The following is a 14034-nucleotide window of genomic DNA, read 5'->3' on the forward strand; positions in this document are numbered from 1 at the left end:
CCCTATACGCCTTCATGGTGTGGTGCAAAGCACATGCGAGCACTTTCACTTTTTTTATATTAGTTTAATACTAGTCAACTTTCATGCAAAACTGTTAAAAAGTTCCCATTTCTACACATGGGAATGAAGTTGGAAATATTTTTTTTTAATTCTAAATTTCAGCAAATAATTTATATCAAGATTTTTCGTACTTCTCAAAACAAGATTAATAAAACTCTTGAAAATGCATATTATACATTTTATTTTTAAATATATTACACATTTTACAATCATAGCACTATTTTAATTACTAGACTTGGATTAACCACCAAGTTGAAACTCTTCCAAAATTATATTGGATTCATAGAACATTTCAAACACTTACGTTCGTGGCTATGGATGAATATTTTAACCGACTTAATATCCTTAGATTGATGATGATGATTCAAAAAGTAATACTGGGTTATTTGTAATATACTTACATCAACTTCCTTCATTCTGCATTGAAAAACAAGCACCACATCCAAGGGTCAGTTTGGAAATGCACATATTTGAACAAAATTGGAGGAAACTAACTGAATTCTTCTATTGTTACTACCCAATAGAATACTTTTCTTGTAAAGATCTAATGTATTGTTCAAAAACTGAACACAACTTTAACTAGCTTATGTACATAATCACCTGTAACCACTTACTTTTGACTGTTTTAATTCTCGTTCAGAAGTGTAGGCTAGAGTATATAAATCATAACACACCCGGATAAAGTTACATTTCTTGGATTCAACGAGAGTATATGTAACTATATACAATTAGTGTATTTACCACAACACATGGCACACACCAAAGTTTCAACTGCAGAATATATAGGTGTTTTATATTAAACTGCAGTGTTAACTTTATATACTTTATTTTACCATTTCATTCGTACACCAACAACAAACATCCTATGAATACATTATGATGAATAACATATCAATGCGAGTTCAAGTACTTTTATACAATATTCACACAATGGAACTTAACATTCTTCAACATTGCAACCAAAGGCGATACTATGGGATACACATCCAAGGCAGTCTACAACATCATCCAAGTTGAAACCTGCTCCGTGAATTCAGAAGACAAAACATTGAATAAAGTGTCGACAATTATGTTTCTGACAATCCAGTGATTCTGCACTGTAGAAGACATGTAATATTGTGATCAAGATGTAATTGTCAAATGCAAACTACCTTCCTTACATTACAGATTAACTGAGCAAACACGAAAACCTTCAGAAATCACAATAAAGGTTCTAAAATCTGATATTAGGTCAATGGGAGAAGATTATATATATTAGTGAACACAGTTAATTGTTGCCTAGTTGTAATACGTACTTTATGACAAAATTCTTGATCTACAAAAGCACAATCTCCAACTTTCCTTTTATTTTTTTTTTATTTTGTTTGTTCACACTTACTGTTACTAAATATTCAATCTCAATGGCTATTACATGTTTAAAGTGCTCCAAAAGTATGTATGCAAGCTAGGTAGACAAATTAACAGATAACATGGCTTTTTTTTCTTTTTTATCTTCCAATTACACCAAAGTTACAGGAAATGGAATGTACAAAGAGATCAACACTCAGGTCATTCTCACAGTGAAATGGTGCCTAGAATCCTACCATCTAACGCATCACAAAATTTACTCTTTATGTAACCATAGTAACAAGTCTTTTATTGACCTACGATCAGCTCTATTTTTTTACACATTCACTCAAATGCCAAGCCCACACTCATTCAAAAAAAAATAAAAAAAATGAAGCTACAACCACAGTACATGACACTCAATGGAATTCGTCTGCAGCAAGTGAAATGTGTCAGCACTGGTTCTACTTGGTTCTCATTCGGGATCATGATTATTCTCTAACAGAAATGTGTTGCCTGAAAGTTTCCACCCACTTAGTGGGCAAACAAAACTGTTATACTAATAATAATGTACACAAAGCTGCTTAATACCTTTTAAAAATATATATATATATTAAGCAAAAACAATTATCAAAACTACAGGAACTCATCAGTTGAAATTTTGATCAGAATACAACATGCTTTGATATGTTCACACAGACATTAAATAATCATAAAACATCACACTCACTTTCAACCAACACACTTCTTGTCTGGAATACAATATTTGGTACATTAACCTGATAATTGTGCTTTTTTTTTTTAACTTCAAACAAATTTTAAAATTTCTGCCAATCTTAACTACTACACTGATGGAAATTAAGTTATCTTCAATATCACCATCAGCATATCTGACAATCTTATTCCTTTTCAATAATGAAGGGACATCTTGTAAAGTGGAAACTGATTCACTCACACTACAGTTTATTTGGTATACAAGTAGATAGCAACAATAAGACCGTATAGACCCAACACTTCAGCAAAGATAAGGATCAAGATCATGCCTACAAAGAGACGTGGTTGTTGGGCTGTGCCTCGAACGCCCGCATCACCAACTATGCCAATGGCAAAACCGGCAGCTAAACCACTCAAACCGACAGCAAGACCTGCTCCAAGATGAATGAATCCTCTGAAATGCAAGAGAAGAATCCATGTAATATCCTAAACAGAACACAAATGTTATACATTAGTGCCTTTCTCTGCTAGTATCTGATATGTTCGAAGCAATTTCCCAATTAGGCTAATCTAGATAACTGATATCTTATTGGTCTTATGGTCCACAAGATTCTTAAGGTGTTTGAGGTATAGAAGGACTATCACAATATTTAATGCTACAAATATTTGCTAGAACGCGTAACCGCTTTCATCAATGAAATAACAGGTGCGGCAGTGAAACGGGCGATTTTGCAACCCTGGAAATAGCAAGTTACGTAAGGAATCAGAAAACGGGAGTGGTGCCACCTGGACAACAAAACTTTGCCATTGACACTGATATCGGTGTTCAGTCGAAATGGTGTCGTGAACCCGTGAACAACGCGGTTTTGCCGTAAGGGCGTGTGACAAAAACTCTGCACGGCGACGTAGCTGTCGTTGGTTTTGTAAACGCCTTTACAGCAAAACTGCGTTGTTCACCGGTTCACGGTGCCATTTTGACTGAACACCGATATCAGTGTCAATGGCAAAGTTTTGTTGTCCAGATGGCACCACTCCCGTTTTCTGATTCCTTACGTAACTTGCTATTTCCAGGGTTGCAAAATCGCCCATTTCACTGCCGCACCTGTTATTAATTATGGCCCTGAATAAGCAATAGATTTGTTGAATAGGAAAGCTTCAAGACCTACTTCAATGGATTTTGTTCCAACTTGTGCAAATGGACAGATGAATAAAAAAAATGTTTTAGAGGATTGATAGGATATTCATATCAGACCAAAAATTTACCTGATATTTAACACTGCAAAGGTGGGGTAGTTTTTACCCATTATTTGTCAAAATTTCTCTGGCTTTATAGCAAGAATGTAATTTTTTAAATATTCTAGTTAACATAATGAAAAATTCTAATTTATTTCACTCAACACATTACAGGAGAGAGGAAATTCAAAATCTAGTGTGATGAAATCAAACAAAAATACACATCTTAGAATCTTCTAATTTCCTTTTCTTTGTAGCTCTGGTGGATGGGCATGACCTTGCCTTGCTAGTAAGTACCTTAAAAGCTGAATGCATGGCATATGGACTGGAATAGGGATTGAAGCAAACTTCAATAACTCATTCACTGCCTTTCTCAGTGGACAAAATGAATAGGGAGAGAGATATACACTTATGAAATTTCTGGACATATGTCCACTGAGCCAATGTTAATTAACATTGGAGTTTGGAAAAGTGTTTTCATTGGTTAATTATTTTAAAAACATGAACTTATCTAAAAATAATGAAACTGGCACATGAGTGCTATTCACTGACTTTGAAAAGCAGGGTTGCTATGGGTTTTTGATTATGAAATTTCCTCAAATTTCCAGTCCAAAAATGAAATTTTTCCAGACATGTTTATCATCACGATTTTTGCTTTTCAATTAAATATATAATCCATTAATTAGTATAAATATTTTTTTTACTTTCATAACCTTTTTTTTTTTTTTTTTTTAGCAAATTTCATTCTACACACAAGAACATGTGAAAATTCGAAGAGTAAAATCTAGAATTACGATCGGCATCAAAATTATTGGGTGCTACAATCACGTGCATCTATCCTTCAGGCTAAGGTAACAGAGGTACATTATTTCACCATATCAGATCTCCACATTATACAAACAGAAAAAGTTCAGAAACCATACACAATTTTTCACTTTCTGGCAGATTTATAGTGTCGTGGAAAATGCTGCTTATTTGCTTACATTTAAGTACACAGCATCTGGAGAAATTTTGTTGCATATAGGAATTCTATAGGAAATGCCAACAAGATTAAGATCTATAAAATAAAAGACTATAACCTCACTTTACCAACCTTTCCGATAATTATGATTATATTGTCAATGTACCTTAGGTATCAATCAGATATTTGGACTGCAAGTTTTATAGTACATATTATAAAAGTGAAAATTTATTACAGTAATTTGAAGGAACCGTAATTTTGCACAAGACTGAGAATCATAAGAACAAAAGAAACAAGTTTCTAAACTGAATCTTTTTTCAAAGTGGAATCACAAAAACCGAATCCAGAAGTGGAAGTGAACTGCTTGTTCATTTTGCAACTCTTTCTCTTGCAGACTAAAATACACTTAAATTACAGACTGCAAATTAAATCTGCAAAATTCCCTGACATTTCCCTGTTTTCTAGACACGTCGCAACCCTGAAAAGGAACATGCTCAAATCAAATCACATTTCTACTGCAAAAAATTAATTCTTATGTGAGGGAGAGAAAATATCAAATCATCTTATCAACTCAAAGACAACTAATAACCTAAGGTAAAGTTGAAATAAGTGAATGTGTATGATAGTCAATGAGTGAGAGGCAAAGGGGAAGTGGTGGCGGGTGCTCCTCTGTCACCGCATCCCCTCACCCTCCTTCAATTTCGAGGGGGTATGCTTCATTTGTGAAGTTTTGAGTTTTTAAAAAATCAGATTTTTTCGGTCTTCGTTTAATTATATCTTCTCTTTCTTTCATATTTTTTTTTATTTGCATCACTGGAATGAGAATACAAATAAAAATTACTTAAAAACCCATGGCGCAACAGCCCATTGAGGGACCGGACCTACTTACTGACTGATTGCCAGCCTCACTCCCACCTGATCTTACTCACTCCCCCAAGGTTGGAGATCAGCCAACAAGTTACGCGGTAACGTGGGGTCAGCATGACGAACCCCCAGTCGTCCTTGAAGGTTTCCACAATCGGGTTATGCTACTCAATCATAGCTCCCCAATTTTGTCACGATGTTGGATGGCCACCGGTCTCATACACGTCAAAAAATCGAAAGAAAAGTTGCTGCTTTCCCCAGGAGACTCGAACCTGCATGAGTGCCAGAGCCCAAACCATTATGCCTTAGACCGCACGGCTAATTTTTGCTGTCAACATGCACCCTTCGCTCACAGTTCATGGAGAGAGAATCTCGCACACATTCATTTGCTCCCTGCAGCGACCATTAGGCTTATCCATGGCTTGGCCTTGTTGGGGATGCCTTTGCCATCTGTTTCAAAAACTTTTGCTGTCAGGCATAAGTTTGGCAATAATACCACAAGAATTTCTCCTCACCATAGCAACAAGACCAAGCTGATTGGTTCAAGGGTTTGACGAAAGAAAAAAAAATAGAATTTCAAGATCGCTTTGATTTTAGTAATGATCTCTTAATAAATGTTACGTCTGTCTTCAACCAAACTTCCAACTGCATTTTTATGTATCTTTTACAATTTCTCCCTAATCCTACTGTGAAGTTACAGATATTGCCTACAATTAACAGCAGCTATGCACATGTCTTAACCCTCAACTGCTGGAACTTTTTTTATGTAGGAGATTTTGAACTTGTATCAACTATTTAGCATAAGAGTTGAAGTTTTCTGGCAGGAGGGAAGAGGTGTCAGGACCGTGCATAAGTGAAATTTTGAATCCAGTACAGTAGAAGAAAATGTAAATTTTACATAAAAATTCTTCAGTGAATCATCGTGGCCTAACAATGATCCAGAGGTAAATAGAAAATTCTGTTGAGAGCCTACAATAACACAATTAGTTCATATTAAAAATAACTTAAATTGTATTATGCAATATTAAAGAACTATTGTATGTATGTATAAATAGCAATCAATGAATATATCCTACAAATGCAACCAGTTTTCCTCATACCAAAGTTTATAAAGTGTCTTACAAAATCTGTTTTTGATTTTGCAAGTGACATACAGTGTATTAACTTTGGTGTAGAATAATCCAAAGCAGCTTTCATACCAGTTACATGCTATGTTCTTTGTGGAAGGAAGACTGCTGCATCTTGGCTACACAGTGGAATGAGAAATACTAGCAATGACTGCATAGAAATTTCAGCGAAAAAACTCAAGTTCACCCAGGAGACTGATTCTTCGCTTCCACGGTTTTAACCTGTGTTGAACTGTCTGTCAGTGCTGTTGCCTTTGAAACAATGGTGCCTAGATTCTCCCAGCGTGAAGCTGTATATAACCTTCCAAGTAAGGCATTTCAAATTAACAGTAGTACATGGTATAGTATTTAAGGTTTTTGAATTGAGTCATGGTTGCTGTGCCTCAAATGCCTCCATCACAAATGATAAAATCTGCAGCTAAACCACTAACAGCAACACATGGCAACAAGTAGTTCCCATTTGATGTTTTATTTGTATATATCCTAATGTTTTAAAAGTTCAAATGGGTCTCCCTAAGGAACAAGCTTTTGACACACAATACTTGTACTGCATTGAAATTTAAGTATACCATCCCTCCATGTGTATAAATAAAAATTTTAAAAATTCACGTTCCAGAGAAATGAAAACGTTTTGAGGTTACATAATTTTGATTTAGAAAACAAGTGTTTCAGTCGAGTAAAAAGAAATTATAGGTAAACATCATGCAAGTTACAAGTCTATGGACTGCACTCTCAAACTCAACAGTGAAATTGATTTTGATTCAGACACTGCAAAAAGTGTGATGTGCTAGAATAAAGACCGAAGAGTATTAATCGCCAAAATTTTGGGGCCACATTCTGTTGATGCCTAAGAGAAATTTCTTGCTTTGGGGTTTATACCGTTGGAGTAAGTGTGAATCCTAAAAGGTGTTTCACATTCTTATTCAATATTTTCATTGTAAAGCAAGGGGTAGGTACATGGAACAAAGTCATTGAACTAAAAACGACCACAAATAAAACTGCTGGAACCATTTCAAGTTATTTTAAGGACTTTATGTTTCATATTGCTTCAAGTTGTGTTAATTGCTGAATATTTGTTTGCCATTCCAGGTCATAATGCAAATGCTGAGAGTACTTTCATAGTGTACTTTTTACACTAGTTCAAGATAATTTCAAAGAGTTTGCGAGTTTCATAAGTATATTTTGACTAAACATGAAATTTTGAGGAAAATTTGCCACAAAACTAATCACGTTCAGGAACAGGTGTATTGATTACAAGTTTGGGAATTTTGTATTTAAGAAATCACTAACAAACACTATTATTTTACTGAAAATGTGTCAATTTTATATTACTTGCTAACATATTCTAGTAATGTGTATTATTTACTACAAATAATCTGTGTCCTACATTTTGATTTACAGTGTAGTAATAATAAGTTTTTTTTGAATTGCAAACACCAATTGTTTTGCCATTATTAGTACATAATCAGCAGTACCAGTAGCCCTAAGGTACAAGCCATTAATGGATATTTACATTAAATTTCATTTCACATAAAACGAAAGGCTTTATCATGATTACTATAAAAAATATAATTGTGATATGTTCCATGGGTACCAATCAGTTCATATACCAATATCCACAGTTTATTAGTTACCACTTAAAAAAAAAAAAGGCTAACGAACTGCATTTGCATCTTTCTATTTTAACATTGAAACTTCTGTATGTTCCTAAACAGATGAAATAACCAAGGTAAATGGTGAAGTTCCCCATGTACACTGTACTGTGCCATTAACATACATGATGGATGTGCCCCATACATTCTAAATCCCAGCCATATTCGGAGGTGATGTGATTAGCATCACTCTCCTACAACCTTTATCCCCAAGGTAACTTACTCACTTGCAGCTTACTGAACCCCCGAGTCACTTCATGCAGGGACAAGAATGGAAAATTAGATCACCCACTCCAGGTCTCCTGCATAGCCGATACTCTACAAACTACGCCACCACATCTCTTGAAATAACTAGTCCTTTCTCAATTACCTTACTGACCAGAGGTGGGTGCTCATAAGGACAGTACAGATGCCCCACTGCCATGTGCAGCCACAAGTGAACATTACACTAATATCTATATATATATTTTCAGGTTGTCTAAATTACAAACACTTCGTTGGTTGCAGATAATTAGTATTTTTTTCCACAAGAATCGTGAAGCTTGCACGCCACTGTGCCACCTACAATGCACTCTCTTTACATGTCTCAGAAAATTCTCTTGACGAGGCAGGTAGGGAAAATAAGTATGGAACTGCAAACTGTTTAGTGGTGCCCAATTTAAACTTCTAGCCTAATCTTTTCCCAGAAAACTGTAAACAATTCAGACTTCTCAGAAGCAAGATGTTAACAAGGCAAAAATGTTCATTTGGTATTCCATAGCTTTATTCATGTATAAGCTTAAAGCAAGAATAAACATTTTAAAGAGAAAAAAATAGTGTCTGTGACTGAAAAAATTACACAATCTTGTTGCTTGCCAAGTGATCACACACATGTACTGTTTTTAGTTTTACGTGTCCAGTGGAAAATACATTTGAATTACAATAATATAGTCTACATCATGTAGATCCATGTTACTGAAAACTACAGAAATGTTGGCAAAATTTTCTGGCAACTTCCCTTCTCAATTTCTTTCCTTCTGTTAGAAAATTCTACAACTAAATCTGCTAGCATTCAATTTCTTCTTAGTGATATCTGTATGACTTAATAAGCAAAAACTTATGAAACATGATATTCAATAAACATTCATATCACAATTTCTCATTACCTTGGCCATTAAATAAATTTAAAATTTGTCATCTAAAGTGACACCATTTGGCAGAATTTGTAACCTATTCCCCCTCCAGTTTTGGTTACCACGAGACATCACTTGTCCCACCTCCGACTATGAAACAATAATGTACATGAACTTTACTGCACATCAAGCCCTAGTTACGACAACTTTAATGATGGTACTATGAATTGGAATTTAGTTTCCATAGTCCTATTTCCTATCCAGGACCTGTACATATCCCCACCCAAATAAGTTACTTTTCATAGACAATGAGCATGTAGGAATAGTCACTGATATTTGGCATATTCAAAGTCAAATATTTCTACTAAAAATGATGCATTACTCACTTATACAAGCTGTAACCTGATGGTTCTTCCAATTGACCAGCTATCAAAACCGCTACTACCAAACCATAAATAGCAATGATACCAGCCATAACTACAGGAATGATGGATTTCATAATCAACTCTGGCCTCATCACCGACATGGCGGCAATGCCAGTTCCTGATTTGGCTGTTCCATATGCTGCACCAAGTGCTGAAAGAAAAGGAAAAAATATGATAAATCCTCAAATTTATTTATAAAAATAAATTAGAATTAATGGTAAATTGTGGTTCTATTATCAAGAGCATTATATGCAAAGGTAAAACAAGAAGTAATTTCATATCAAGCATGTAATTTTGCTTACATACACCATTACACAAGTTTATTTAGATATAAGAACTTCATGAATGGTATAAAAAGCATGCAAGCACATTTCTTGTCATGCAAAACTCACACTAGAATTTTGTTATACACCAGTGGCAAATATGGATTTTGTAAAAGTGTTACCAGCCAATGACCTTCAAAACTGAGCCATTTGATGATCAAGATGTTGCTATTATTACTGCTTGTTGTATACCAGAACAATATATTACAGTTCAGCCACAATAATAGAGAATATTGCACCAGTTGGGTATTATGACTTGTGAAAAGTAAAAAAAAAAAAAAAAAAAATATGATATAATTAAAGAAAAAATTAATCACACACAGTTTAAAGGTGCATAATTTCAATTTGAGGAGAGGTGTTATATTCTGTATTAGCAATTCAAATAGGCTGGCTCTTAACTGAAGGTTCTTTCTGTTATATAACTATGACTAGCAAACTGTTCTCCACTGGGCCAGTGTTATTAATATTTTCCATGACCAAAGTTAAAGCATAAAATTAATTCTTTCTGTTATGAAATCACAGACCAACATATTTTGCTTTGCTTGTCACAGCTGCAATGCAAAATTAATTTCTTAATGTAGTTTATTGCCTATCAGGACACACAAGACCAACTGACACTGATGTCATTCTGATGCAATTACCATCGACATCTAAGAGCTGGCAGAACTTTTTTTATATTTGTGAACTAGTCTCTTCAATGGCATAGCAGTAACATTATCACCTTGCAATCAAGGGGTACTTGGTTTGAGGTGGACAGTTGATTGAATCCCACTATAAACTGTAGGTCCAGTCCCAATTAGCCTATCTGTGCATAAAGTGGACTTCACACTTCTATTGAACATAAAAGCAATACTGTATCTTGACTAGAACAATATATGCCACTACTACAACATTAGTTTTTCTTGTATGTACGCATTGCTTGCATTATAGAATTATTTTCTTGTAGTTTACGGTTATTACCAGGGATGGCGACAGGGGTGGGCACGGGTGGGCAATTGCCCACCCAAAAATGGCTGTGCCCACCCGATTGCCCACCCAATCAAATTCAATAAATATATACACTTGGGAAAATGCGAATGTTTCAATAAATAAGTTTATTATGATGATCACTCCATGTATATTATACTTGTGAATATTATCTATATTACAGACAAGTTCACATATTACCATTCAATAAAGAGCTTTGTTGTCCTTTTCCGAAACACTGATTTAGTGAATAGTTTACGAAAGTTAGAGTAAATAATAGAAGTTGAATGGAATTAATTTAAGCTTTTCTTTCAACTTCCTTAACTTTATCATTGGAAAGCGAAAAGAATTTGCAAAGATTTTGAAACAAAAACTGTGATCTAATGCCCACTCGTATGCTTAAGCAGCCAGTACGCTTAGGAGGCTTTATGAGAGGCGCAAAATTGTGCAGAATATGATCAAGATTAGAACAGGATTATGGGCCTGAGGGCTGCAGCTCCTGCTTTCAAAATGTGCCACATAATGAAAAGAAATAGATACTTGAAATGTGGCAAAAATTTAGAAATATAATTAACTGTCTGCCATAACTTGGTCAAAAAGTTATAACTGAAACTGAGTGTAGAAGGGTTGGAGTGGAGTTGCTTGATGTTTTCAACTCCGGGCTTCCGACCTGGGTATGATTAAGGTAATCTGTTAAACAAATAAAAACCTCTTATTCGCGTTGCTTCCTCCAGCATCACACAAAGTTGTTTAGTTAGGTCTATATTGAAATACTAAGACAGAGATAATTTGATACGCCCCTTTCATCATCACAATTTTATATACCTGTCATCTCATTTCGATATCTTATCAAAATAAAAAAATATAACAATTTTATATTCGTTATACTTGGATTACATTAGATTTGGTGTTTTAAGTCCACTTTATGCACAGTAAGGCTAATCGGGACTGGACCTACACTTTAAAGTGGAGTCCGAACCACTATGTGCCTCCACCAGTTATTGAACGCGGGACCCCTTGATCCCGACGACGCTACCACTGCGCCATCGGGGAGGAACATATTCGTTCTACTAATAAGAAGCAATCACAAAATGAATTAAAATTTTTGGTTGCGTTGGCACTTCAGGCCAATCTGCATCCTTCAAAACTTGATAATGAGTTAGCAACCGTATTTAGAAATCTTCTTACATGAGTTGTTGTTTTAAGTCTACTTTATGCGCAGATAGACTAATCGGAACTGGACCTACACTTTAAAGTGGAGTCCGAACCACTATGTGCCTCCACCAGTTATTGAACGCGGGACCCCTTGATCCCGACGACGCTACCACAGCGCCATCGGGGAGGCCCATATTCGTTCTACTAATAAGAAGCAATCACAAAACGAATTAAAATTTTTGGTTGCGTTGGCACTTCAGGCCAATCTGCATCCTTCAAAACTTGATAATGAGTTAGCAACCGTATTTAGAAATCTTCTTACATGAGTTGTTGTTTTAAGTCTACTTTATGCGCAGATAGACTAATCGGGACTGGACCTACACTTTAAAGTGGAGTCCGAACCACTATGTGCCTCCACCAATTATTGAACGCGGGACCCCTTGATCCCAAGGATCAGGGAAGCAAAAAATATTCTTACAGATTCATTTTGCCTATCAGTTCTGTAGTCATGTGATTTTTCTTGTGGTTAACTTATGTAGAATAGGGACGAAATATTATAACTTTGTGCATCATAACATAATACATAGAATGTTATTTATTTATTTATGACTTTTCGGTGATATTTTGCAAAAATGTCCTTCTTTAGCCTAGGTAAATATAAAGCAGAATAAACTAAGAATTTGATTTATACCCGGGTTCTTGTTTTTCTTTAAATTTTGCTAGTAAGACATTATCCATACTTATGTCAAACGCTGAGCTGTATTGGGTGCTCAGAATGCACACATGATGTAGTGACACCTTTATTCAGGTCAGATTGATATTAGTTATTATGTATTAATTTTAATGTGCGAATTAATTAATGTTTAAACGATGTTTTGCATTTTATTGCAAGAGGTTTTACTATTCATTCTTTTCACTAAGTGGTTTACCACCGTATTATGTGAGGAACTCGATTAGCCATTTAGAAATAACTAAATAACAGTATGCGTGTTAAACAACGTGGCGAACACATTATGTTTGCATTTCTCAGTTCGTCGATTTCATCAACTACGTGAATCTTGCGATTCACGATTATTGGTACTACAAGACACTCGAAACACGATGGGGACATTTTAGAATGAAGAGTCTTGAATTTCAGTCCGCATTTATTGGAAATTCTTTGTCTTGGCCAGTTTGTAAATGCTGTAAATACTTCTTTCAGCCATAGATGTGCGCACGGAGGTGCCAATGGTACCTGGCTACTCAAATTGTCTTCTCAAAAAAAAAAAATAATAATAATAATAATGTTGACCTACCATTAAAATAATATGCGTGGCAAGAAAGTATGGAATTTCGTTTAATTTGAAATGACCAGCTCGATTTCTCTGGTTTTCTCTTTCTCCACAAAACAATGTGTATTTCTTTACTATAGTAATCAGTAATCACGTAGTAAAGAAATTATTTTTTTCTTTATAAATCGCAGAGCCCCTTCACATATCGGCCCCTACTTATTCTTCTCCCGAGGACCGATTTGTTCATTAATGCAACCTTCCAACATCTCCAATAAGACTTTCATGTTCAAAGACTTTCATGAATGCTCTCTTTCCCTTATCTTTCAATGACAAGTGAATCAATTTTCAGATATTGCATGCATCTGAATTCTACGTTTTTATATGATATATAACACATGACCTTAACTATCGAGTGACCAGGTGCAGCAATATATTTTATGAAGTAATGTGCATTATAAAACATGGTAGAACTGAATCTACAGATGTATTTCGTGAGAGTAATTTAGCTGATAGTACCTGTAGAAATATAGTCTTGTATTTATCATTTTAGTTGTTTACTTTCAATTAAAATATCGACACAGTGATAGTGAAATGTGCTAAAGTGATAACAAATACTCATTCTATAATGTTAAAATTTCATGTTTATATACCTAATAGTTTCTGTTACAGGAACATGAAGTTACGACCATAAGGCTAGCCTTGTCCAAATAGGTAACTGAAACTTCCCTTAAGGCATCCCAAATTAAATTAGTCGGCGCACACCTATGCTTACAATATCGCAAGTATAATTATTATTTTGTATTTTGCCAGATAAGACTCCCAAGTTGTTGTTTTCAATTCAGGTG

At 34.9% G+C, this 14034-nt stretch overlaps 1 protein-coding gene across 1 annotated transcript; it reads right to left on the reverse strand.

Annotated features, from left to right (window-relative positions):
• Positions 1-224: 224 nt before the first annotated feature.
• LOC145983099 (V-type proton ATPase 16 kDa proteolipid subunit c) lies at positions 225-9625 on the reverse strand (the record flags this gene model as incomplete). Its single annotated transcript, XM_083116370.1, has 2 exons — positions 225-2554; positions 9436-9625. Coding segments are annotated over 2 exons (395 nt in total), but the record flags the coding sequence as incomplete, so codon positions are not given.
• Positions 9626-14034: the final 4409 nt, after the last annotated feature.

The sequence above is a fragment of the Lepisma saccharinum genome, unplaced genomic scaffold, assembly GCF_977018435.1.
Source record: "Lepisma saccharinum unplaced genomic scaffold, izLepSacc3.1 HAP1_SCAFFOLD_644, whole genome shotgun sequence".
NCBI classification, from domain to species: domain Eukaryota; kingdom Metazoa; phylum Arthropoda; class Insecta; order Zygentoma; family Lepismatidae; genus Lepisma; species Lepisma saccharinum.